Source organism: Gossypium hirsutum, chromosome A06 (genome assembly GCF_007990345.1).
Source record: "Gossypium hirsutum isolate 1008001.06 chromosome A06, Gossypium_hirsutum_v2.1, whole genome shotgun sequence".
Classification (NCBI taxonomy): Eukaryota; Viridiplantae; Streptophyta; class Magnoliopsida; order Malvales; family Malvaceae; genus Gossypium; species Gossypium hirsutum.
This window is the reverse complement of record NC_053429.1, coordinates 54225-79419: the sequence shown is the minus strand read 5'-3', so window position 1 is coordinate 79419 and position 25195 is coordinate 54225. Positions and strand designations below refer to the sequence as shown.

Sequence of the window (25195 nt, the reverse complement as noted above, 5' to 3'; positions counted from 1 at the left end):
GGATTCTGGTTGTTCCTATCATATGTGTCCCATTCGGGAATGGTTCTTTGAATTTCAAAAACTAGATGAAGGGGTTGTTTACATGGGTAATGATAACACATGTAAAATAGCCGGGATAGGTTCAATTAAACTGAGGAGTCATGATGGATCTACTAGAATTTTGCGGGATGTACGATATGTCCCAAAGTTGAAGAAGAATTTCATCTCTTTGGGGTCGTTAGAATCTAAAGGCCTAGTTGTGACAATACGAGATGGAGTTCTTAAAGCAACTTCAGGAGCATTGGTGATGTTGAAAGGCATAAGAAAGAACAATCTGTATTACTACCAAGGTAGTACAGTGGTCGGGACAACAGCAGCAGCAATTACGAGTACCAAGAAGGACGCTGAGGCAACACAGCTGTGGCATATGCGTTTGGGCCATGCTGGTGAAAAATCCTTGCAAACTCTAGCCAAGCAAGGATTATTGAAAGGTACAAAGACTTGCAAACTTGAATTTTGCGAGCATTGTGTTCTGGGAAAACAACGAAGGGTGAAATTTGGCACTGGGATTCACAATACTAAAGGTATTCTGGATTATGTGCATTCTGATGTATGGGGACCGTCCAAGACTCCATCACCTGGAGGAAGACGTTATTTTGTCACCTTTATTGATGATTTTTCCAGACGAGTTTGGGTGTTTCCTATGAAGAACAAAGATGAGGTGCTTGAAGTTTTCCTTAAGTGGAAAACTAAAGTTGAAAATCAGACAGGAAGGAAGATTAAGGTTCTCCGATCAGACAACGGTGGAGAATATAAAAGCGATCCATTCCTGAAGATATGCCAAGATTGTGGCATAGTAAGGCACTTCACCGTAGGTGGAACACCGCAACAGAATGGGGTGGCAGAGCGTATGAATCGAACGCTTGTGGAGAAAGTTCGATGTATGTTATCTAATGCTGGATTAGATAGAAAGTTTTGGGCTGAGGCTGTGACGTACGCTCAACATCTCATCAATCATTTGCCATCATCTGCTATAAATGGCAAGACTCCTTTGGAGAAATGGTATGGAAAACCTGCTACTGATTATGACACCTTGCGCATTTTTGGTTCTATTGCATATTATCATGTGAAAGAATCAAAGTTAGATCCAAGAGCAAAGAAGGCTCTATTCATGGGCTTCAATGCTGGTGTTAAGGGATATCGTTTGTGGTGTCTAGAGGCAAAGAAGACGATAATCAGTAGGGATGTTACCTTTCATGAATCTGCCATGTTGAATAAGGTAAATCCAGAAGGAGTGAGTAGTACTTCACAGCAGGTGGAGTGTACTCCGCAGCAGGTGGAGTTTGAGCAGAGTGTGGTAATTCCAGCAAAAGGTACCACTAGTGATTCTTCATTGGCAGATGCAGAGTCAGATGAGGAAGAGGTTTCTACCCAAGAACCTCAACAGCAATCAGAGCCAATTGCAGTCAGAAGGCAGAGACGAGAAATTCAGAAACCAGCTCGTTTCACTGACATGGTAGCTTATGCACTTCCAGTTGTTGATAATATTCCATCCACTTACACCGAAGCCATTCAGAGTTTAGAGAATAATAGATGGTTAGGTGCAATGGAAGAGGAAATGCAATCTCTAGAGAAAAACAAGACGTGGAAGTTGGCACAACTACCAAAAGGGAAGAAGGCGATTGGTTGCAAATGGGTATTTGCAAAGAAAGAAGGATTTCCCGACAAAGAAGATGTTCGTTACAAGGCAAGGTTAGTGGCTAAAGGCTACGCTCAGAAGGAGGGAATTGACTATAATGAGGTATTTTCTCCAGTTGTTAAACATTCCTCCATTAGAATTTTGTTGGCCTTGGTAGCGCAGTTGAATTTGGAGCTAGCTCAACTTGATGTGAAGACCGCGTTTCTACACGGTGATTTGAAGGAGGAAATCTATATGACTCAGCCAGATGGATACAGGGTTGCTGGTAAAGAAAATTGGGTGTGTAAACTTAGCAAATCGTTGTACGGATTGAAACAATCTCCGAGACAATGGTACAAACGATTTGACAGGTTCATGAAGGACCAGAAGTACAAAAGAAGCAAATACGATCATTGTGTGTATTTGCGCAAGCTTCAAGATAATTCCTACATCTACTTACTCTTGTATGTTGATGATATGCTGATTGCAGCAAAGAGCCAAATGGAGATTGATAGACTGAAGGCTCAGTTGAGTAAAGAGTTTGAGATGAAGGATTTAGGGGAAGCTAAGAAGATTCTCGGCATGGAAATAACTCGGGATAGAAAGAGGGGCAAACTTTGGCTGTCACAAAAACAGTATTTGGAGAAGGTACTACAACGTTTCGGTATGTCTGAAGGTACAAAACCTGTAAGTACCCCACTTGCTCCTCATTTTAAACTAAGTAACCAGTTATCTCCAACGACTAAGGAAGAACAAGAGTACATGGCAAAAGTCCCATATGCAAATGCAGTTGGAAGCTTGATGTATGCAATGGTATGTACGAGACCAGATATTTCACAGGCTGTTAGTGTTGTTAGCAGGTACATGCATGATCCGGGCAGGGGTCATTGGCAAGCTGTGAAATGGATTCTGCGGTATCTCCAAAATACCATAGATGTCGGATTGGCATTCGAGCAGGATGAATCATTTGGTCAATGCATAGTTGGATATTGTGATTCTAATTATGCAGGTGATTTGGATAAGCGACGGTCTACAACTGGCTATTTGTTTACTTTAGCGAAAGCGCCAGTTAGTTGGAAATCTACCTTACAGTCCACGGTGGCTTTGTCTACAACAGAGGCAGAGTATATGGCAATTACAGAGGCTGTGAAGGAAGCAATTTGGCTTCATGGATTGCTTAAAGACTTGGAAGTTGGTCAGAAACAACTTAAGGTGTATTCTGACAGTCAGAGTGCTATTCATTTAGCAAAGAATCAAGTTTTTCATGCACGAACGAAGCACATAGACGTTCGCTATCACTTTGTGCGGGAAATTCTCGAAGAAGAGGAGATACTTCTCCAAAAGATTCACACTACGGAGAATCCTGCAGATATGCTGACTAAGGTGGTTACAAGGGCCAAGTTTGAACATTGTTTAGACTTGATCAATGTCCGACACATTTGATATGGCGTCGTTGGCGCAAATTTGAAGACACTATTGAAGTTTGTGTTATGAGAAGATGTTCGAAGATGTGGAATATCGCCAAGGTGGAGATTTGTTGAATATTGGCAATATCCCACATTAGGAAAAGATAGAAAGGGAGGGGGTTTGGTTTGTTATATATAGAACCCCTCCCCCTTTGGTTGTATCATCCCAAAATCTTCTCCTTTGTAATATTTCTAGAGGAAATATTAATTTGGTAGTGTCCGAGGACGTAAGCTAAATTGGCCGAACCTCGTTAAAACTCTGGTATTTTATTTCTTATTTGTTTGCTTTTATTTAATAGCTTTATGTTGGTTATATTTATTTAGTTATTATTGCTATAAATATCTAAGTGAGTTCTGTCTAGTTGTTGGGTTTTAAGCGGGACCATTGTGACCCCTCCAATTTAACTGGGAATTTTCTTAGTATAATTGTTGGCATAATAATTATCTAAATATTTCTGATAATATTGTTATTAATATTATCGTCGCTTCCGCAACATTTTTATCTATCTATCTATCTATATATATTATAAGCTGCCATTTTCATATCATCGGAGTCTGTTGTGCCTATTCAATGTTATCGGATTTAAACTGCACGACTCGTTCATGGGGACCAATTTTTCAACTTTAATCAGGGTTCACAACCAGAAAGGAAATATGTATGGAATAGTTATGTGTGACGAATTTCAGAAAGTGGGTGCGTTTCGGGCGGACCAATTGTGTAGTGCATGGGCAGAGCAACAAAGAGAAAAAAGAAAGAATGATTAAAATGATTGGCACATTGTAGATAGATGAAGAAGACAATAATGTCATACCGGTTGGAAGAAATAACTGGTTGCCATATCATCGGAGCTGCAAACTATGAGTGAAAATTCGAACAACTTGATGGAGAAAAAGCTGCCTCTTATGGCCCCAACAGACGCTCCATGAAGCCAACCGATCTTGGTTTTGGCCCCAACAAAAGCTCCAACCATGGCTCCTAAAGTTGCTCCAACTGCAGATAAATGCCAGATTCTGATTAGTGTTGGCATTCAACTGAAACTGACACCATGGTTTTCTCGCAAAGATGATAAATTGTTGTCAATATGTTGTAGGATCAAAGTGAAAAGATTTTATTTAATTGATTTTTTTCTTGTGTTCAAAAGGAAAGGAGCAAAATCCTAGTACTGTAAAACAAATGGGTCAAGGAAGAAAGTAACTAACCCACTGAAAATATAAAGATGAAGATAGCATGGAACAATTTAGAAATGACTAGTGAAGCTGCTGAGCAACACAATTCCCTTGCCTCTTCAGCTGGAAAACATGGCATGATAAAAGGACAAGGGCAGATTGGTTGCTCCATTGGGAGAAGAATATTCAGAAATTCAGGAACTTTTAAATGTTAGTTAAAGAAATTAAAAAGGAATTGTGGGAGACACTGGCGGCTGAATCACAAAACACAGGCCAAGGATTGCTAGTGTTGGGAAATAAAATAAATAACAAGAGTCCCTTTTATAAAGGGTCAGACAGTTAATTTTCAAATTCTTCCATATGAAAGCCGCCCCCGTACGTGTTAAGCTTACTGGATTAATTAAAAATGCCAATTGCATCCACAACCATATTGAGACCAAGACCAAGTCACATTTTGGGCAGAAGGTTAGTCAACAGTCAAGAACCTATGATAATCTTAAGAGATTGGCATGCAGTCATACTAGTGCTGGACCCAAAATTGGCATTCGGGATCTCGGAAGATGGGTCAGCCACCATTGGCATTGGACATGGTCTTTCTTTGGGCTGCTTGGACAGTAATGCATAATCAAGGTTAAATTCTGCCATTAGTCCCTGTGCTTTATAAAAGGGCTGTATTAGTCCCTATACTTTAATTTGATCATTTTTAGTCCCTGTAGTTTTCAAATTGATCAAATTTAGTCCCCATACTTTTTAAGTTTTAAAGTTTTAGTCTTGACTTGAATCATAGCAGGTAAACCCATTCGGTTATATTCAATTACTAGGCATAGACCATACATATTGTTGTAGATTTAGTCCATATTCTCCAATTGGATCATTCCAAGTCCCTATACTTTCCAAATTTTGAATTATAATTTTAACACAAATGACAATCATTAAACCATTAACTAAATTTTTAATGACTAATACGTGGAAATAACAAGCTAACATCGCATTAAACATATGATAATATGCTTGCCTAATCAGATTTTAGAAATAATATAACTTAATGAATTTAATAGTTATTATTTGGGAATGATTGAAATTTTAAAATTTGAAAAGTATAACAACTAAAAAGTTACAAAACTAAACTCACAACTTTCATCAAGTAAAATGACTAATAGCGGAATTTAGCCGGTAATCAATCGTCTAATAGCATGGCATGTATACTTTATCCCTCCCTTTGCCCCCTACTTATTTCCCCCTCTCAAGCAAAGCACAACAGAGTTGTTAGTGGAAACAAAAAGGTGAGCCATGAGGAATGATACTCGAGACAATCCCAGAGGCAAAAGCAAAGCACCTAACATAATAAAGCAGCAGTAAGTGTAACCTAAACCATTCTTCTAATATTATAATAATAATATTCTCCCCTGCACTGCACCAATATCATAACGATCCAATCAAACCAAAACCGAACTTGTCCAAAGGCCTAAACTTGAAAACAGCACAACAGCCATCTATGGGACTCTGCCAATCTCTGGGATTTTGCTTGAGAAGATCTCACTCTCATGAAATCCCAATCTCTTCCTCATCTGAGTCTTCTCCTCGTCCATCTCATCTATTCCCCAAAACCACCCCGCAACACTTTAACCCTTCTTCTTCTAAAGCTACTTCATCATCCGGTATTGGAACCATTTTGCTCAAACCATACGTTGATGTCACCACCATTTATGATCTTGACAAAGAGTTGGGGAGAGGTCAGTTTGGCATCACTTATCTTTGCACCGAAAAGGCAACGGGGCGAAAATACGCCTGCAAATCTATTTCAAGGCGTAAACTGCGCACTGACAGAGACATAGAGGATGTTAGAAGAGAGACTTCGATAATGCAGCACCTAACAGGGCAACCCAATATTGTGGAATTCAAAGGTGCTTATGAAGATAGGCAGAATGTGCATTTGGTGATGGAACTGTGCTCAGGTGGCGAGCTTTTTGATCGGATCATAGCTAAAGGGAGTTATTCAGAACGTCAAGCGGCTTCTATTTGTCGACAGGTTGTGAATGTGGTGAATGCCTGTCATTTTATGGGGGTTATGCATAGGGACTTGAAACCTGAAAACTTTTTGCTGGTCAGCAAGGATGAGATTTCTCCAATAAAAGCCACAGATTTTGGACTCTCCGTCTTCATTGAGGAAGGTTAGCTCTATTTCCGTTGCTTCCCTTTGATATTACCATATATGCTTTTGCTTCACTCCCTCAATCGGGCTTGCTTCTGTCATGAAACTTGGTGTTGTTAGACATGATCATACCTTGATCAGTAACTCCAAATTATACTGTGAGTTTTTTTTTTTTCATTTCGATTATACTCTAGGGAGATGGATAAATTTGACTGAAGTGTTATTCAGTATAAGAACTTAAAAACAATAAAAATAACATGAATTAGACTGGAAGCGGACTCTGCACGTTATTCTTGCTAGATGTAATCATTGGTCAATAAAACAAGTAAACGAAGAAGGCGACCGGTCAACCAAGTCATTGATAACTTTTTGTAAGTGGCAAGTGTAAGAAAAACGACGGAACCATAAAAGAAAAAGCTAATATGTAGGGATAAGGTGGTAGGTTCATGGCTAATCCTATTATATGCATCATAATAATACCTCTTTGATCATTCAATTCCAAATCTATTGATGCATTTCTTTCCCAAGTAATCATGAATCTCAACTGAGCACTTGAAGTTTATGTAACATTTCAGGCAGAATGTATAAGGACCTTGTTGGAAGTGCATACTATGTTGCACCAGAGGTGTTAAACCGGAAATATGGCAAGGAGATAGATGTGTGGAGTGCTGGTGTCATTTTATACATTCTTCTTAGTGGAGTGCCTCCATTTTGGGGTGGTATGTACGTGGAAACTTATTTTATTTTTCGGATACGTTCTTTTGGTTGTGATACCTCTTCAACTGTTGCTGAATAATTTTGTTGCAGAGACTGAGAAAGAAATATTTAAAGCGGTTTTAGAAGGTAATCTTGACTTGAAAAGCTTGCCATGGCCATCTATAACTGAAGGTGCAAAGGACCTCATCAGAAAGATGCTAACAAGGGATCCTACGAAACGGATCACTGCTGCCCAAGCTCTAGGTAAAAACATTAAGCTTCTGTAGGCAAAACCCTTCAAGATAATGAAAAAAGGGAAGAGTTGGATTGACAGCATTGAACATTGGTTCATCTTACTGAAGAACACAATTGTTAGATATGCGCCACTAATGTTTACATTTTGTGAAAATGAACCAGAACATCCATGGCTGAAGGAGGGTGGTGATGCTTCCGACAAACCTATTGATAGTGCTGTCCTTAGCAGGTTGAAGCAGTTCAGAGTAATGAACAAGCTCAAAAAACTAGCATTGAAGGTATGGCCTATGACTCTAGTTTTTCACGCTTGTGAAACTAGCACATTACCATATTCGTTGCGTTTGTGATATCATTCTATGATAAATTTACTCGGCCATAAAAGCACAAATTTCTTTTTCTCTGTTTTTTGTTCCCACAAGCTGATATTTATGTCTGTGAATATGGTTTGTGGAAGGTGATAGCAGAAAGCCTATCAACGGAAGAAGAGATCAAGGGCTTGCAACAGATGTTCAAAAACATCGACACTGACGGAAGTGGTACAATAACACTAGGAGAACTCAGGGATGGATTAGCTCGCTTGGGATCTAAGTTAACTGAAACTGAAATAAAGCAGCTTATGGATGCTGTAAGATTTTATCCAATTATATAATCCCTTCCTTGCACCATCCAAATTCTGTTATTTATATATAATAGTAATCATTTCCATAATAATGAAACAAGCTGCAACTTCTGAATGCCTAAACCTCATTCTGTCAGGCTGATGTTGACAATAGTGGAACCATTGATTACATTGAATTCATAACTGCAACAATGCATCGACATAGGCTTGAGAGGGAAGAAAATATAGTCAAGGCTTTTCAGTTCTTTGACAAGGATAACAGTGGGTTAGTATATTGAACTATTGCTTTTTTCAGTTTTGAACGTTATATTACTTGATTGATTGTCTTTGCCTATTATTCTTCTTTTCATTCAGGTTTATTACAAGAGATGAACTAAGACAAGCTATGACGCAGTACGGAATGGGAGATGAGGCTACAATAGATGAAGTCATTGAGGATGTTGATACTGATAAGGTTTTTCGTTTGCTTCTTTTACTTAAAATAATTTGTTGGTTTTTGTGCTTGACATGATTTGTTGGACAGGATGGGAGGATCAACTACGAGGAATTTGTAGCCATGATGAAAAGGGGAACTCATGATGGGGATGGCAATTGGCAAAGACATATGAACAGCTAAGGTCTTTCTTTAGTTGGCAATGGCTGCTCCATTTGTTGCAAACTTATTTCGATCTTCAATACTCCTCATCTGTTGTTGTGATGCTGAAGCTAAACAATTCAGTTCGTTTATTTGGATTGGATTGGATAACAATCATTATTACTAATATTATTATAATTGGATTGATTTCTGGTGTTTAAGTGCTGATATTAAATGGATTTGATTGACTAAACGAGTCGTTGATTAACTTGCATTTGCCAATTTGGCACCAAATTATAAACTTCTATTGTTAATTGGCAAGGCTATGCTTGGTTACAAGTTCAACAAACTGCTATGGAGGCAATGCAAAGGATTTAATCGACGCCAACATACAAACGAACACTGCAGTAAAATCGAACTTTGGTTTCCTTTTCTTTTTCCTCTGAATTTTCTCATCAACCAACTTCTGGATATGCGGGAATTACAATCGAAAAAGGCTAACGCATAAGTTGATGCATTATAAGACCAAAACACAAAATTTAGCTTACAAACAATATTTGTACTTCCTTGAAAGGATAATCAAATTCAAAATCAGAGAAAGTTAAGAAATGAATCAATCATCACCGACCATCTCCCCGCTCCTTCTGAATCTGATGCCTCTGCTTTTCGGCTAGCTTCTCCAATGCAGATTCAACCGCATCACGCCCACCGATAAGCAATCGGGTCACAACTTCCGGATCCTTCTCGAAGCGAGCTTCCTCGAACTCCTTCCTCGCGTTCTCTCTCAATATGTCCCTCCACAGAATGCCCCGAGAATCGGGCCACATGAAGAATCGGGTGGCTCGAAGGATGTCGCGGTAGAGACCCAGCGCCTCTCGTCGAGTGCTGGTGAGACGCTGTCGGTTCAGCGATTCTTCTTCCTCATCATCTAGGGATTTCTCCTTCTTCACTAGGTGTCTGTTAAGAAGCTCTTCCAAGGTGTCCGGACCATTGTGTAGAAAACGCTGGAGGGAGACAACGTTGTTTCCACAAACGATGGTTAAACTTGGGCATCTTCGTAGGTATGCGATCATCCTTTTTACTTTATTTCTCTCACAAGCTTATTTTCCGTGCCGTTTGACAAAAACATAAATGGTGGATTTCAGCACAAGACAGTAAGCACACGATTGAGAATACGGTCGGTGTTTTTGTTTCAGGCCCAAAGTAATTCTAAGCTTTGATCCATATATAATTTTAAGCATTAGGACTTTAAGGGATAATAGTAAATTTAACCCTCAACCTTTATACATTTGTTCATTTTAATGTTTATTATTTCATTTGGAGAAAATTAGCTTTCTAACCTTTAATTGTTGACATGTTACTCTTTTATCTTATATCATATTAGTTTAATTTTATTTTTCAAAATAAAAAAAAACTCATTAATTTTATAAAAAAATTAAAAAGAACTCAAAAGATTAGATAAATTTTTCCAAATTTCTAAAGAAAATTCTTAAAATACAAAACCATTTTTTAAAAATCCAAAAATTATGAGATGATCTCTTCAAAATTTAAATGAAAAACCTAAAACTTAAAAATTAACTTAATTGTGCGAGTAGTATTAGAACATATTAACGATTTTTATGGTTTTATTTTTCACATTTTTAATAAAAATACATTACAATTATAAGAAACATATTTTTTAATATTGAGAATTTTTTGAAATAATTTTGGAACTTCATTTTTTTAATTTCTTTTTAAAATACACATGGTCGTCCATGCAAGCGAACAACTTTGACATCTAATGTAATTTTTAGCTGAGTGCTTAAATTGTAATGAAATTTATCTAATTTTACTTAAAATAAAAGTTGAGATTCACTTATTTCTAACTCTCCTAAATGTTGCATCTAGTTACTATTTGTGGAACCTCATCAGAATAACGACACAAAATTTGTCTATTGTTCACCTAACTACTAAACATTTTCTTATGAACTTCACTTGGAGTGAGGGACACTCCATTTCTTCATTCCAATATTACGATCGGCTCTCCATTGAGCCATGTTCACCTCTGCCCTCATCTTTCTTTTTGCTACTTTAATTTTTTTTTCAATGAATATTAGGTAGTGAATGATACATAAATACAGAAGAGATTGTTAACAAAAAAAATCATGGTTTCAGCAAGGTATGGTGCGAGCTGACTGTGCCTGTCTTGTGTTCCGTGCCGTTGATCCCCTTTACGGGGAGGTTTATGAAGTTATCGGGGTTTATTATTAACAGCCGTTGTTTTGCTCTTATTATAAGAGTTAATATCCGATCCCTGGATTTGTCTTTGTATGGCTAAATCGTCGGCCAATGGGGTTATTCAAAGTCTTGCCCATTAATGGCTACATAATAATTGTTCTTTTGCTTCAAAAAAATCATTGTTTAGAGTAAATGTGAGATGAGAGAAAATAGTAGCTTTAGTTCTAACTTCTAACTGCAGAACTCTATGCGCTAAACTGCTAATAGCAAGCACCTAGAGCGTTTCCTCGTTTAGGCCTCTGCCCATCACAAAGTTTCAGGTATTGTGTAATTTTTGAAGGGCTCACATTCCCATATCTTGCCTTTCCTTTAAGGCCTTCATTTTCCAAAACAACTATCTAGATATTTTACCATTTCTAACCTTTCACATCCTATTACAAACCTTAGTATCACAGCCATTCAAGCATAAATAGATGCTCATGCTATGCTATAGTCCATGAATATTATTATCAAAGAAATCAATTTTAGATAAAATTACACAATGTCATTACAATCTATAAGGTCTCACAAAAGCAATAATAGCTTTCTGAGATTTATATCTATACAAACATCTTAAACAGCACATAAAAACATCGTGCATTCAACAGAAGACCACAACATTTTATATGCAGATATTTCAAAACTAAGCAAAGCAAAGGAAGCACTTGCATTCTACTCAAGCTATCGTATTAGCATGGAGTAGGTGTAACCCAAAGTGGTGTAGGCCAACCCATTCTAAAGAAAGAATTTTGAGGATAACACGGCAATGGCTCAATGCTCCCATCCCATAACTTGTAGATACCAATATCATGTTCCCCCGAAGAACCATCATAGTTACTTTCAGAGTAATCATCTGTGAAATATATGCAATTCCCCATGCAGCCTGTAAAATCCGAAGCTGACAGCGATAAAGAAGAATTTTCACCTATAAAAACCATCTTATCATACAAACTTTTCACTCTTTCCCAATGCGGTCCACTCCAAACAAGCCTAGAAACCTCGAAGCGCTTAGTCCTATAGACCAAATAGGACTGATGAGGTTCGAAACTGAATTCAAGATCAAGGTGACGGGTAATGAGTAACAGTTCATCTCCAGAATTGATCAAATATTGCATATCACCGTCCAATTGTGTCCGCGTTTGGACAATGGAAACCTTGGGCGAATCATCGCGAACATCACAAATTGCAATTCCTCCGTGTTTGTCGACAGCATAAAATAATCCCTCACAATATATAACATCCTCGGAATAGGATTGTGCACCTGGGATAACGCGCCAAGAGTCATCGCCGTTTTTGCAGTAAACTAGCTCACCGGTTTGATTAAGAATCGCTATTGCCACGAAACGAAGCTCCTTGGAAGGATTGACAGAAAGCACAATTTTTTTAATGGAGTCTCGCATTTGGCGCAAATTACGAGTGTAAAGGTCACCAGAAGGGGAGCGGAGGGAATATTCCTTGCCGATGTGGGAGTAATTAAAGCTGTGGACGTTGGGGAAAGAGGAGAGAGAAGGGAGGTGGAGTTTGGCGCGGGAGAGGGGTTTAGGAGGAGAATGGAAGGGGATTCATCGAGGACAACGAGCCAGCCGTGGGAAGAGCCGCAGTGGCGCTTATTAGGGTTGGAGGATTCGGGGAGGGAGAGGAACCGGAGTTTGTTGGTAGAAATGTCGTAGAAGGCTCGGAGGGATTGGTAGGACTGGGAAGGAGGGAGCATGAGCCAGGGGAGCTGGGGAGGGAGATGGGACGGGGTTTTAGGGGTTGAGGATCGCCAGTTGCGGCACACCGCCCGGAAACTGAGGTAATCGGTGTAGAGTTTTAGGTTCTCTGAGATGGATTCCAAGAGTTCTGGCGGGAGTTTGGTCCAGTCAACGCCCATCTTGTCCGATGGAGATAACTGAAAACAAATTCTCTCACGGATCTCTTACTTCTTTGCTAATAATGCTATCAATGGGTGGCCGGGAATACGATCTTCTTCTTGGATAAGGAATTTTATTTTTGCCCGTTTTAGCAAAAGTCAAAAGCTCGCCTTAGGCTAGCCGGGCCATAAAAGCTCTCAATGAACCAATCGATTTAGAGCCTAGATATTGGTCCAGGCCTCTACTTAACGCTTAAGCTAGCTTACCCCAATCATAACCGTTGAACTGTCGTTTCTAGGTGGGAGCACATCTCCGCCATCCAAATATTATATATTTTCAAACACAGCGATTTCTTAACATTGTAGAAAGCCTTTTTCTTCGTGCCAAATTCGAAGTATTTTCCTTTTCCGTTCTCCTTAAAGCGTAATCTCATTCCAATTCCACGGTGTTCGCGATCGGATCGCGACCTCAGTTTTTCTTGCCATCTTCTTTCTCTTCAATTCTAGTAAGTCTCTTTCCTGTTAAATTTCTTTTCTACGTTGCAGCATTAATTGCAAACTTGTTACTCGTCAACCTATTTTTAAGGAAAGAATTAGCTTTCTATACTATTACTCACAGTCTTGCACTTTGTGTATATTATAAGGAAAGAATTAGCTTTCTATACTATTACTTGCAGGGTTTTTCAGTGCTTCATTTTCCACGATTCAGCCTCAAATTTGGGCAGCAACAACTTGACTCCATATGGATAACTGGAACAACGTAGTCTTCCTCCAATTCTTGCTCTGTTAGATTTCAAGATGGCATTTTTTCCCCTTTTAGTTAGTTATTCTAGTTTAACTTAAGGCTATTGTATCCTCTGATGTCACGTTATATTGAACTGCAGGCTGTTGAGGAAAGCACTGATCTTGGTACGCTGTTATCTTCCCTTTGCGTATGTGTTGCTTTTTCTTTAATTTATCTGGTTGTCCTGTCCTGAAATGATTGTTTGGACTTTGAAGTTCCAGGATATGGATACTTAGAGCTCGAATTCATTAGGTTTCTTTATTTTTGTTTATTGTATAAAAGAGAGCAAAACTAATAATAAACTGAAGGTATCCAATACTATAATAAAATTTGCTTCTTCGGTTTGTTACGCTTCTTGACTTTGATAAGAGAAAAATTAAGGAAAGCAATTTCAACTAAATTTAACGAAGTATGCTCAACCTTTTAAAGGTATATCAGTTAGGGACTATGAGGATTTATCTACTACAATCATATCATTGGTGGATATCTTAAAATGTGTTCATTCTTACAAATGGGTTGTAAAGGGGAACAAGTTAGAAGAGAAAATTGCTTCTAATTGTGCTTTGGGATTTAATTTTAGGTGCTGTGTTGCGGAAGGGAAAGGAAATCCTTTTTCAGGTAAATTTACATTGTTGATCATTTTCTCTTACAGGAATTTGGAGACTTTGTTATTGACAATGTTGCTCGTATACTAAATGAACCGATCTCTTTATGTATCTGGAAGAGGTTGTCTCAGTAGTATGTGAAATAGAAGAATAAAATTCTTCATAGTGAACTCAGGTTTGACGGCTGAAGCTATTTTAAAAGTTGCTTAAATTTTTCAACAGGGTTTTAACTGGGAGTCCCATAAATATGACTGGTGGGAAAACTTAGAAAAGAAAGTTCCTGACATTGCAAAATCTGGGTTTACATCTGTATGGTTGCCACCAGCAATTAATTCTTTTTCACCGGAAGGTTAGAGAGAAATTTTTTTCAAAGCATGAGCTAGTTTCTTAGCAGATAAGCGCATGCCTCACCATGATGTATATATTTGTATCTGTTTTCCTCGTCTTATTGCAGGGTATCTTCCCCAGAACCTATATTTACTCAGTTCTTCATATGGCTCTGAGCAGCAATTGAAAGCTTTGCTCCAAAAACTGAAGAAGTACAAAGTTAGAGCAATGGCGGACATAGTAATCAATCATCGTATTGGAACTACTCAAGGACATGGAGGACTGTATAACCGTTATGATGGAATTCCACTAGCATGGGATGAGCATGCTGTCACATCTTGCACTGGTGGATTAGTAAGGATATTCATAGCAGTCATTCTGTGATGTTTTATATTACATGGCCTTAAATGATATTTCCTTGTGCAATGTGGATATAGACTGTACTGTAAGATAGTTTCTAACCTTCATATATGTTCAGGGTAATCAAAGCACCGGAGACAACTTCCATGGGGTTCCGAATATTGATCATAGCCAACATTTTGTTCGGAAGGACATCATAGGGTGGCTGCAGTGGTTACGTAGCGTTGGTTTTCAAGATTTTCGCTTTGATTTTGCAAGGGGGTAATAACAATACTTTTCTTGTACATTATTGTTTTCTCTAAATGATCTGCTTTCCATCTCATTGTGCATGTTGCTATAATGTTTGCTCCAGTTATTCAGCAAAATATGTCAAAGAATACATTGAAGCAGCAAAGCCTATATTTTCTGTTGGGGAGTATTGGGATTCTTGCAACTACAGTGGATCTGTGTTAGAATATAACCAAGGTAATGTGCTTAATCTGTTTTTCGTGCTTGAGATCGGTCATCCATAAAAGAATCTAGTTTCTTTTTCATTTAATTAGAGATCGATATGTTTATGAGCTGACTGGTTAAGTATTCTATCATGTCCATATTATTACAATATATTTACAACCTCTGCTGTAGATAGCCATAGACAGAGGATCATTAATTGGATTGATGCCACGGGGCAGCTTTCAAGTGCATTTGACTTCACAACCAAGGGGATTCTTCAGGTATAGTCCAAAAATTATTCTACCACTTACCAAGAGAATGGGAATGGCATTTTTGTCTAATGTAGCACCATATTCTGATTATGATAATTCCAGCGTCTTAAACAGGCACTGTTTCATCTTTGTTTAGATTTCTTCTTCACCTTCTCCCCTGTTTAAGACCTGCCACTATGTAATGTTACTTTTTGATTCCATATGAAATGGGATTTTTTTTTCTTTCAATTTCTTTTGATATTTACTTGGTTGTAACAATGCAGGAAGCTGTGAAGGGGCAGTTCTGGCGCTTGCGTGACCCTCAAGGGAAGCCTCCAGGTGTAATGGGGTGGTGGCCTTCTAGGGCTGTCACATTTATCGATAACCATGACACAGGCTCAACCCAGGTACTAGAGAAATTCTTGATTTATCGCAACTGTTGACTTTGATGGCTGTGAAGATAACATAGGAGCAAGTAGTAATTCCTGCTTATGACTTGCAGCTTTTGTATACTGATACTCTTGGGTCTTTATTTTGGGATCCCACTTTTTCAAGTTTGCTTTTGGCAGGGCTGTATTATAGTCTATTTCAAATGCCATTAAATGAAGTCCTTCCAATTTAAAATCACCTAAGTAACAGAAACCATGTATATTCTCTTGATATGCTTTTGTCTAAATAGATTGGAAGTTGTTAGAAACTTAGTACTAAAGGGACATTTTGATTTGCCTTTTAAGTATAAAGGGTTGAGGGTCACTCCTAGGAGCGGTAAACCTGAATTGTATTGTAGAATGTATTCTGCTGAACATTTTCAGTAAGATGCATTTGTCCAGTTCTGTAAATTTGTTTGCAATTCATCTGGAATCTACTGACCCTGCCAATTGTTTTATTCTTGCAGGCTCATTGGCCTTTCCCCTCGAATCATATTATGGAGGTACGAGATGCTATTGGTTGCAGATTTGCAACAGCACTAGATAACTTGCATCAAAGTTTTCTATCGAAGGGTTCCAGATGACTTTTTTTTTAAATTTATTCCATTAACCTTTTCAATGTTTTATGAGTATTAATTTTATTACAAAAAGTACTGTTTCAAGTTTCATTCTTTGGCCTGAAAGCTGTTGAAAACATGTGTTTCTTGGTTTGGTATTTGTTTGAGTTATTATGGTTCCATGTTTTCCTGCAGGGTTATTCATATATACTTACACATCCGGGAACGCCCACAGTGTTTTATGATCACTTTTATGATGGGGATGATTCCGTGCACGAACAAATTGTTAAATTGGTATGCTACGTGACCATTTCCATGTACGTACGTATGTACGTGTTAGTTTGGTTTTCCAAGAAAATAAGGCTTCTGAATCTTGTGTACAGATGGAGATACGGAGGAGCGGAGAAATTCACAGCCGGTCCTCTGTCAGGATTCTAGAGGCCAAAGACAACCTCTATTCCGCAGTTATTGGAGACAAAATATGCATAAAGATTGGGGACGGTTCATGGTCTCCTTCAGACAGAGAGTGGACACTAGCAACGAGCGGACAAAGATACGCAATTTGGCAAAAGCAGCAGTGATTCATATACCTTCTTAATAATAAACAAGGCAAATGATATTTTATTTATATTATAATATGTACTTTGATACTTTTAAGAGTTAAATATTAACTATTACAAATATTTGTAAATATTATTTTAATAATAATTGTATTGTGATTATAAAAATAATTAGTAAGTTATATAATGTATTTAAGAAATAGCAAGATATTAATTAATCATATAAATAATAAGTACTTTTAATTTAAGGTTAAATTTGTTAACTTTTGTTTATTCTTAACCTATATTATTTTACTTGAGTAATAATATTATTTGTTCATTCCTTTCAATCAATTAAACAACATAATACCTCTCCATTACTACATTAACCATAGTTATTTCGTTCTTGCTCTATTTTTTTAGAATGAACCACACATATAATAAGATTCATGGATTTTGTGCAAACCCACAACTTGAATTGAAATTTAAATGGTCTAAGCTTAATGTAAAGATATGTTTGATCATCACGGTTTAATTGTATAAAAAAAATTTGTAAAGACTAAGGTAGTATAACAATCTCTTGTAATTACAATTCCTTAGCTTAATGTAAGGCACAAAAACATTAAAAGTATAAAACATCATGGAGTAATTGCAAAAAAAATTGTAATGACTAAGGAAGTATAACAATCTCTTATAATCACAATTCCTTATTTCCTAGCATTTTTTTTCTTTAAGAAAATATAACTACTTACATTAATACACAATAGATGAATTCGTCCCCCTTTTTCTACAATCATAATCAACATATACAGAACGCATTTCTTTATTATGTTGAACATCTAACAAATTATTCTACGCACGTCCCAGCTTGAAGCTCCAATATGCACAACTGATTATAAGACAAAGCCATTTTTTTTTTATATTTGAAATTTTATTACCCAGGAATAACAATAAAACCTGTTACCAGGATAAGAACTACAAGAGGCAGTAACCAAGAGAAAACGTAGGAAACAATCATAAGCCGACATCCTTTTCAAGCCCATTTTGAGCCAGGATTGATGCTTACAGGATCATTAGAAATTCAAGTGATACCTATGAGTCTAAAACCTCCACAATGCAGTTAACCAATTCAACTATGTGTGAATCTTACATATGCTTAGACAATTGTTCAACATAAGCAACCATGAGAGAGCAGTTCCTCGATGATACAGAACAATGCAGTTGCAGTTGCTCAGTAGATGAAACAAATACTTCTCTATGATCCTAGGTTCATTTGAAGTGCTTTATTGACATTAAGAAATGAAAATGTTCCCAAACCTCATAATTTTCAACTATGGAAACTTTAAATGCATTACTCCTTGCTTATAATTGGGAGCAAAACATGGCATATTACAGAAACAAAATTAAATTTCATGTGCCACAACTATATAACACTTCAATTCAACTTAATGGATAAACAATAGATATTAACGTGCTGCAATATACACAAACCATAATATCATTTCTACTTAGCTCAATGAATAAACACTTAAAATTAAAGTGCTAAATTCGATTACAAACAAGGAGACCAGCTGAAACACCAATCAAAATAAATTTAATCAAAATTCTTTTCTCAGATAAACCCAACCAGAAACATAAACATAAGGAAAGCAAAGAGCATTTCGAAAATTCAAGAACGATTACTTTCTTTGAAATGATTCAGGAAAATTCTAAATATATATTATTACGCAAAGAGCAAAAGTGCAAAATTTAAAAACCTAAAATTTCAGTGCATTCTCTTGACGTAAGGTGGAGACACTAAAGATATGATATTATCAAGGAAAATACTAGACAGTAGGATCAGAAGAGTCTAATTATCGTCACCAAAGAGGAGGCGGAGGCGTGAGGCAAAGCGTCCAGAGGGCTCGAGAGAGGCCTCGTGGAGGAGGCCACGTTTTATGTTGCTCATCCGATCATTAAGAGATTGTTGCTCTTGCTTGAGAGCTGCTGTATCCTCCTGGAGGTCGTGGATGCGGTACTTCTGGCCCAAAGATCGGACGCTCAAAAGCAAAATCCCGGTCATCGCGAAGAACTGAATGAAGTTGTGTTTGTATTTCACTGCGTTTTTCATAAATCCAAGCGGCTTCCTTGCATTTTGGACGGTGGAGGACGACTCTGGTGGTGCCGACGAAGCCATGGCTGTAGCCGATGCTAAAGCAATAAATCGATCCAAATCTCTGTCGGGAAATGTGGCACTCGAAATAGCGTAAGAAGACGGGAATTTAACCAACGTTGTCTATGATCTTTACACTTGCACATCTTATTCCTATAGCCATATAGCCATGTATGATGTATGTACGCCCTATCAACTTTGGGCCACTTACCATCTGTGATTCCTATGGGGCCTCGATGACTTTTGCTCTTTTCCGGAGTAAAACTAAAATGCGGCCCTGTATCTTGCACTTTCAATGACTGTAATGGGCTTTCTTTATTGGAATATTGTAACAGTTCAGAAATATAAAATATATTTTTAGGATTTTTTTTCAAAATATGGTTTTTTATTTATTTGGAGTATACTTCATGGATGCTGATATTAGTTTGGTGTTAATTTCAACGGATTCATGCCACTTGATTTTTGGAACATTTGAAGATTAAGTACATATAGATTATGTCATTTTTAGTGTTCCAAGAGAATCAGCACTTAAACAAACTTCAACACTAATGAGTATTAAATTTACCCTAAAAATTTTATTTTCAAATAAAGTTGCGCCTTTGCCGAATCCCCATTTTCAATGTTTAGATTGTTTTGCTGCTACCCAAGATGGGGAGAGTGAAAAAAAAAAGTTAAATTATGAGAGGATGATCCCCTTGATGGTAATACTATGAGCCATGACGAGTCAATAAGTTCTCATACATTCAAGGAAACCTAATGAGCACAGCAAAAGAAAGGGAGAAATCTAAAGATCGAATAAAAAATGACATCGTTTGGATAGATGATTATATGACTATCGAATTCATTGTTAGGAAATTTAGACATCACATATATAATAAGGATAATTACATGTTATTATTTATAGGTTAGCCCAAATTAAAAGTAATCTAATTTGGTTAGAATTTTATTGGGCTTTTAATTATTAAATAAATTATGGGTCAAATATGTGTAGATACTCTTCTAATCAAATTCTAATTAATGATGGGCTAATTAGAATTTGATTAGAACTAATATGCTAAGGTTATAAATATTAGGGTTATGGTCCCCAAATTATACACAATATATCTTTTTTAATATCCCATCATTAGGAAAGAGAGAGCAGATATTCTCTGAATTTCTTGTGTGCTAATTTGGAAGATCAGGCTCAGAAAATTTCAAGGATTCCATGGATTCAGGTACGCTTCTGCATTTAGTTTTGTTCTTGATTTATTCTTAATGATTTGGCATGACAAATCTTGGTTTATTAAGTTATATTATAGATTTATTTTATAAATTCTAACATTCATTAATGGGACCTGGATATTTTTTGGACTCTAAAGAGAAGGTCTATCCTAATTAATTTTTTTTGATGATTAGAAAGATTAAGTATTAAAAAAATTAATTGTTGAGTTTTTAGTACTAAAATTTATAAATATGAAATTTATATTATAAACTGGTTTTGTATATTAGTATAAATTGATTATTGAATAAAATTATATTATTTAATAACATTGAAATTTATCTTTAATTTTAATTTTATAAATATAAGATTTTATATTATTTTGAATAGTTTTGGGAAAAAATAATATAATAATTACATTATTTTATTTTATAAAAAACTCGTATTTCAAATATTTTTTGAAAAAAAAAGATTATCATATTTAACCCTTTTATTGAAAAATGTATTAATTAAAAATTTAATAATTATTATCAAAGGCATTTAAAAATAAAACGCAAATTTTCAATAAGTTATCATATACAAAGAGATGAAAATTGAAAAATGACGCTTAACATAATAATAAAATTTCATAATTACAAGTAATTAATTGAGTTTTGTTTTGAGAAAGTAATTAATTGAGTTGCATAACAATATTATATGTAAAAACGATGAAGGGTATGACATTAGAACAAGCTAGCTGCACGCACCCACTAGTTACAGTAGTTACAATCAAATTAATCAATTAATTAAATTAAAGGAAAAAAAAAAGGCAGTTTGAGTTGCATCGCATCCATCTCTAATCTAGGAGGTAGTTGTTGTGGCCTAATGCTTGTCGAGTATCAAAATTCCTTGCTTAAAATCGAGTTCCTATATGAGTCCCCTGTTGTTTCACATCATGATCATGGTCCAGTTAGAAGGTCAACATTATTTTTGTTATTGTTATTGTTGTTGTTTTGGGTCCGATTAGGCTGCGCTTCAACGGTGACATCCCGATGATCGGAATCACCATCATGTCTTCTAGTATTGTCAGAGGAATCATCCCCCGGCATTTTTGAACGAGGAGGGGCTTCAGCTTTCTTCTGGGCAGCCTTCTTGTGCCACTGCTTTAGGGCTTTGTTAGTTTGTTCATCAAAGATTGACCTCTTCATGGTTGATCCCATCTGAAAATTAATCATGCACAAGCAGCGAGTCAGTAGTTAGGACTGGTTGGTTGTTGTTATGGATCGCTAATTAGTCCATATCCACAACTTGTCTTGGAGCTCCAGTCTATTACTAGGGATTGGAGAGTTTACCTGAGTAACAAGCGCATAGAGTGGAAGTGTGATGTAGCTGCAAATGAACTGGACTACTACCCTGTCAAACATTCACCATCGATCATAATGTGCAAGTGCAACAATATACACATATGATATGGAGAAAGTGCCTGCCAAAACCCTTTCATAACCCAATCCTATGAATAAACCCACCCAATGTTTATTTTCAGAGACAAGCAAGACTTACCCAAGACAAACTCTTATAGTAATAAGTGTAAAATCCTGATGAAAGCATGACCTTAGGCCGAACTCGTACTGCATTAGGAGGAATCATTAACTAGAAACATTCCACTTCTTCTAGGCATTATTGAAATATGAAGAAGGTAAAGAGAACAAAAACATTACCCATATCCAAAAGAAATATGTGATCTCGAATGCATTCTGGAGATGAAACATATAGTAAAGAATGTCAGAATATAAACATTGATAATTAATATTCAACGGTGGAGAAAACCATCATATGGTTTATTCTTGTTTGGACGAAGAGGGCCGTAAAATACCTGAAACAACACAAAGTGGATAAGATGAAGGACTAACGGAGGCCAACCAAACCAAAAATGCTGGTCAGAGACTTGCACGAGAGGCATCCCTTGTATAACAGCGTGTTTTTCTACTATTTCAAGTGCCATTCGTGCTATAATAGCTTGAAGCTTGGTTCCAACTGCTAAAGTTACCTTTTAAAAAAGGTTGAATGGTTAATCATTTGCATATAACATAGTACATAAATCAGATAATCATATGGAAATTGAGTTTTCCTGAACAATATCTTACTATTAAAGGAATCATGGATATGATAGTCATAACATGCCAGCCTGAAAACATAAAACAAGAATATATGTGTATATATATATTAGAATAAGAGGAATAACGCAAATAACTAGGGGAAAAAGACAAGGTAATAGAAAGGAATTAACCATGGACATCCATAAGGAGAAAGACGACTGCTGAAGCCCACAATGCCGGACTGCAGGCACCACGGGTATTATTAGTAGAAGATCTAGAGAATTACTAATTGAACCAAAATCCACCGCCCCTCCGAAAAAAAAAAAACTCACGTAATTCCGACGACCACCTTGAAGTCATCCTCTAATGATTTTTTGATATATTTTTGAAAGTCAAACTTACTTCCAGGTGTTAAATGAACCTGAAGGCAATAATTGAGTTACTGTAATTGCTACTGCAGATAATGGAAATAAATAACAAAAGATGTTCCAGAGAGGAAACTCACACTGACGAATCCGTGACGCATTGTACAATAATCGGCCTTGCGAACAGACCTGAAGAATTGTCGCCACATGCATACCTGGAAAAAGTTCATTCATTCCTTTGAATAAGTGTAGTTACAACCAGAAAGCTTGGCTTTAAGCTAGTCTCAAGTTCGTACATAATAAGGAGCCTCTCAATTCTCATCCTTGGCCGTGGGAAGAGTCATTTTGATAGTAATAAAGGAATGGTATTGGCACCAGATTATTAGAAAACCAAAATACAATTACTACTGCTTTGACACTCAATATTATACTATATATATCAAATAAATAATTATATAATAATGTTGAAGATAATTTAGAATTTTATTGTATTCATGAATCATTCTAGTGAGAAATTTCACTCCAATAATTTTACTGACAGCAGCGTTTATTTTATTTAAAAAAATAAAAAATGAAGAGTTGAAAACATATATTAATCCTTACAAAATAAAAGGAGAATTTTGTTTTTGTCCAAGCTCCTCTGGTGTGGTCTCTTACAAATGATGTCTCATGAGTGAGCCTAAATCTTGAAGGATCTAAATTAGCAAGCAAGTAGCCAAATTAGTGAACATGTGAAGAAATTAAAACATGACGAGGCATCAATGAATTAAGTGGGAATGTATATTAATTTAGAAAAACTGCGCCTTAATTATTAAGAAACTGATGATTAAGCGATATTATACTGTTGAGTTCAGTAACACTATTGACACACTCCCGCTCCCAGTCCTTCCAGGCTCGTGTCTGCAATGCATATGGTACGAGATTCATGAACACACGTATACTCCATCTATCATAAATGAATGGGGTTTAGAAACTGAAGGATATATAGCCACCTTTAATCTTCCCAGCATCATTGTCGTGGCACCATATGCCACATGAAAAACTGCCAAAAAGAATATGAAAATGTGCAACTGATGTAATCCATGCACTGATATAAGTGGCACGTGCCCCTACAATAATAACATCATTTATAGCTGCTTTAGTCACAAAGTCCTTTTGTTATTTTGTTGTATTTTAGTTGATGTTGAGAAATGAAATTCCAATAAAATGTATATAATTTGTGATCATCAAACAATAATGCATAGGTCTTATAAGTAAGCATTAAATATCATTCAAGATGTAACTACTTACGAGCTTGCACGCTGGACCGCCACCATCACCTCCTAAAAATCTACGCACATCATCGTCATCGTCGTCATCATATGAAAACAGTCTCCGATGATGTCCACCTCCGCTTTCTTGATGACCGTGATGGGAATGGTGATGTTTTCTGGGGCAAAATAACATTGTATCCGCAAGCCTCTCTGGAATACAGATTTTGGAGATATAGCTCTGCCCGAATGTCAGAAGCAGAGAAATAAATCCCAAAACCATAAGTTCTGCAACCAAAGAAAAATTTATAAAACAACTAGTATATTTATCATGGACGAGAATATTAATAATAACGCTGTAGCAGAAGCTGCCATGTAGAAATCAATTGTGAGTTTTGAGAAGAAATGTTGTAAAAATATTTCGATCAGAGGTGATTTTACCGCCTTTAACTTTTTGAAGAGCCTCATATAAAGCCTCCTTTTTTTTATGTTCAAACAGCTGCAATAATGAAATCTCATATGATATACAACTTTTTCTAATTAACGAAAAAAAGAACTGTATGAATAAAACAAAAGCAAAAAAAAGGAGAAAAATGAGATTATATACCTCCCCAACTGAATGAAGAACCTTTTCCAGAGCTATTGAAATCATAATGATGACAGCCACAACAAGAGCCACAGCCCAGGTGGGCGTCTGATCAAGCTCTCTCGCACCGGGGCTTGCTCCTCCCGCCATTAATAAATATTATTTTTTATTATAATTTTAAAATTATTTATTAATTATTCAAAAATAATACGATGATTTATTTATAAATAACTAAATTCAAATGAAAAGAAAAAGATAAGAAAAGAAAAATTAAAAAAGTTAATCAAACATGCATGCATATATTCAGCAGCTTTATCGTAAACTAAAGGCCAAATTAAGTTTCATCCTAAAATCAAGAAATTATAAATTGACTTTGACATGGAGACTTGAATGCGGTCTGCAACTAAGGTGGTTAATTAATTAATGAGGATTCATTCGTTTTTTGGTAGCACCAACAGTATTGACATTGACAAGTGGCGGTTGTTCATCCAAAGATTTTCCAAATACGGAGATGACATTTACTACTAACCCAAATTTAAAATTTCCTCATATGGCACGGCCCCTCTAGCCTCTCTCTACACTCCTAATCTTC

At 36.5% G+C, this 25195-nt stretch overlaps 5 protein-coding genes and 1 pseudogene across 12 annotated transcripts; 2 read left to right on the top strand and 4 right to left on the bottom strand.

The window, feature by feature from the left end:
* The first annotated feature begins 5566 nt into the window (after positions 1-5566).
* On the top strand, positions 5567-8793 carry LOC107938101 (calcium-dependent protein kinase 29). Its single transcript, XM_016871168.2, has 8 exons — positions 5567-6461; positions 7018-7161; positions 7250-7402; positions 7556-7671; positions 7848-8018; positions 8150-8277; positions 8367-8466; positions 8536-8793. Exons 1-8 carry the CDS (start codon positions 5786-5788, stop codon positions 8626-8628), a joined length of 1581 nt encoding a protein of 526 aa, XP_016726657.1. The 5' UTR covers positions 5567-5785; the 3' UTR covers positions 8629-8793.
* Positions 8794-8994: 201 nt separating this feature from the next.
* On the bottom strand, positions 8995-9786 carry LOC107938102 (uncharacterized). The gene has a single exon (XM_016871169.2). The coding sequence runs from the start codon at positions 9657-9659 to the stop codon at positions 9207-9209; it is 453 nt and encodes a 150-aa protein (XP_016726658.1). The 5' UTR covers positions 9660-9786; the 3' UTR covers positions 8995-9206.
* A 1520-nt stretch (positions 9787-11306) lies between these two features.
* LOC107938138 (F-box protein SKIP23-like) lies at positions 11307-12715 on the bottom strand (annotated as a pseudogene).
* Positions 12716-13058: 343 nt separating this feature from the next.
* LOC107938137 (probable alpha-amylase 2) lies at positions 13059-17166 on the top strand. 8 transcript variants are annotated; one of them, XM_016871207.1, is made up of 13 exons: positions 13059-13200; positions 13372-13454; positions 13579-13603; positions 14059-14096; positions 14306-14432; positions 14538-14764; positions 14889-15031; positions 15123-15235; positions 15395-15483; positions 15738-15860; positions 16349-16384; positions 16634-16732; positions 16822-17166. In XM_016871207.1, exons 2-13 carry the CDS (start codon positions 13437-13439, stop codon positions 17017-17019), a joined length of 1236 nt encoding a protein of 411 aa, XP_016726696.1. In that variant the 5' UTR covers positions 13059-13200; positions 13372-13436; the 3' UTR covers positions 17020-17166. The 8 variants fall into 8 exon arrangements, with proteins under 8 accessions (XP_016726696.1, XP_016726698.1, XP_016726697.1 ...); XM_016871209.2 differs by having other exon boundaries at positions 13344-13454; XM_016871208.2 differs by having other exon boundaries at positions 13339-13454.
* A 1508-nt stretch (positions 17167-18674) lies between these two features.
* LOC107938104 (uncharacterized) lies at positions 18675-19287 on the bottom strand. Its single transcript, XM_016871172.2, has one exon. It carries the CDS (start codon positions 19151-19153, stop codon positions 18827-18829), a length of 327 nt encoding a protein of 108 aa, XP_016726661.1. The 5' UTR covers positions 19154-19287; the 3' UTR covers positions 18675-18826.
* Positions 19288-20920: 1633 nt separating this feature from the next.
* Positions 20921-24834, bottom strand: LOC107938119 (MLO-like protein 9). Its single transcript, XM_016871186.2, has 15 exons — positions 24625-24834; positions 24459-24516; positions 24058-24305; positions 23760-23876; positions 23610-23667; positions 23371-23462; positions 22908-22982; positions 22735-22823; positions 22594-22643; positions 22451-22491; positions 22180-22353; positions 22025-22060; positions 21867-21934; positions 21659-21719; positions 20921-21526 (listed from the first exon to the last, which is right to left on the bottom strand). Exons 1-15 carry the CDS (start codon positions 24751-24753, stop codon positions 21266-21268), a joined length of 1557 nt encoding a protein of 518 aa, XP_016726675.1. The 5' UTR covers positions 24754-24834; the 3' UTR covers positions 20921-21265.
* Positions 24835-25195: the final 361 nt, after the last annotated feature.

Bases quoted from the DNA above. Each gene is read 5' to 3' on its own strand.
- LOC107938101 (XM_016871168.2), top strand. From the start codon at position 5,786: ATGGGACTCTGCCAATCTCTGGGATTTTGCTTGAGAAGATCTCACTCT. The intron at 7,403-7,555 runs GTAAAAACATTA...AAAATGAACCAG, and splicing joins CACTGCTGCCCAAGCTCTAG to AACATCCATGGCTGAAGGAG. The intron at 8,019-8,149 runs GTAAGATTTTAT...TCATTCTGTCAG, and splicing joins TAAAGCAGCTTATGGATGCT to GCTGATGTTGACAATAGTGG.
- LOC107938102 (XM_016871169.2), bottom strand. From the start codon at position 9,659: ATGATCGCATACCTACGAAGATGCCCAAGTTTAACCATCGTTTGTGGA.
- LOC107938119 (XM_016871186.2), bottom strand. From the start codon at position 24,753: ATGGCGGGAGGAGCAAGCCCCGGTGCGAGAGAGCTTGATCAGACGCCC. The intron at 22,644-22,734 runs GTGAGTTTTTTT...TGGTGCCTGCAG, and splicing joins AAGGTGGTCGTCGGAATTAC to TCCGGCATTGTGGGCTTCAG. The intron at 22,061-22,179 runs GTATTTTACGGC...TTTCATCTCCAG, and splicing joins TCCACTTTGTGTTGTTTCAG to AATGCATTCGAGATCACATA.
- LOC107938137 (XM_016871205.2), top strand. From the start codon at position 13,555: ATGTCACGTTATATTGAACTGCAGGCTGTTGAGGAAAGCACTGATCTT. The intron at 15,236-15,394 runs GTAATGTGCTTA...CCTCTGCTGTAG, and splicing joins TGTGTTAGAATATAACCAAG to ATAGCCATAGACAGAGGATC. The intron at 15,484-15,737 runs GTATAGTCCAAA...GTAACAATGCAG, and splicing joins CAACCAAGGGGATTCTTCAG to GAAGCTGTGAAGGGGCAGTT.
- LOC107938104 (XM_016871172.2), bottom strand. From the start codon at position 19,153: ATGGCTTCGTCGGCACCACCAGAGTCGTCCTCCACCGTCCAAAATGCA.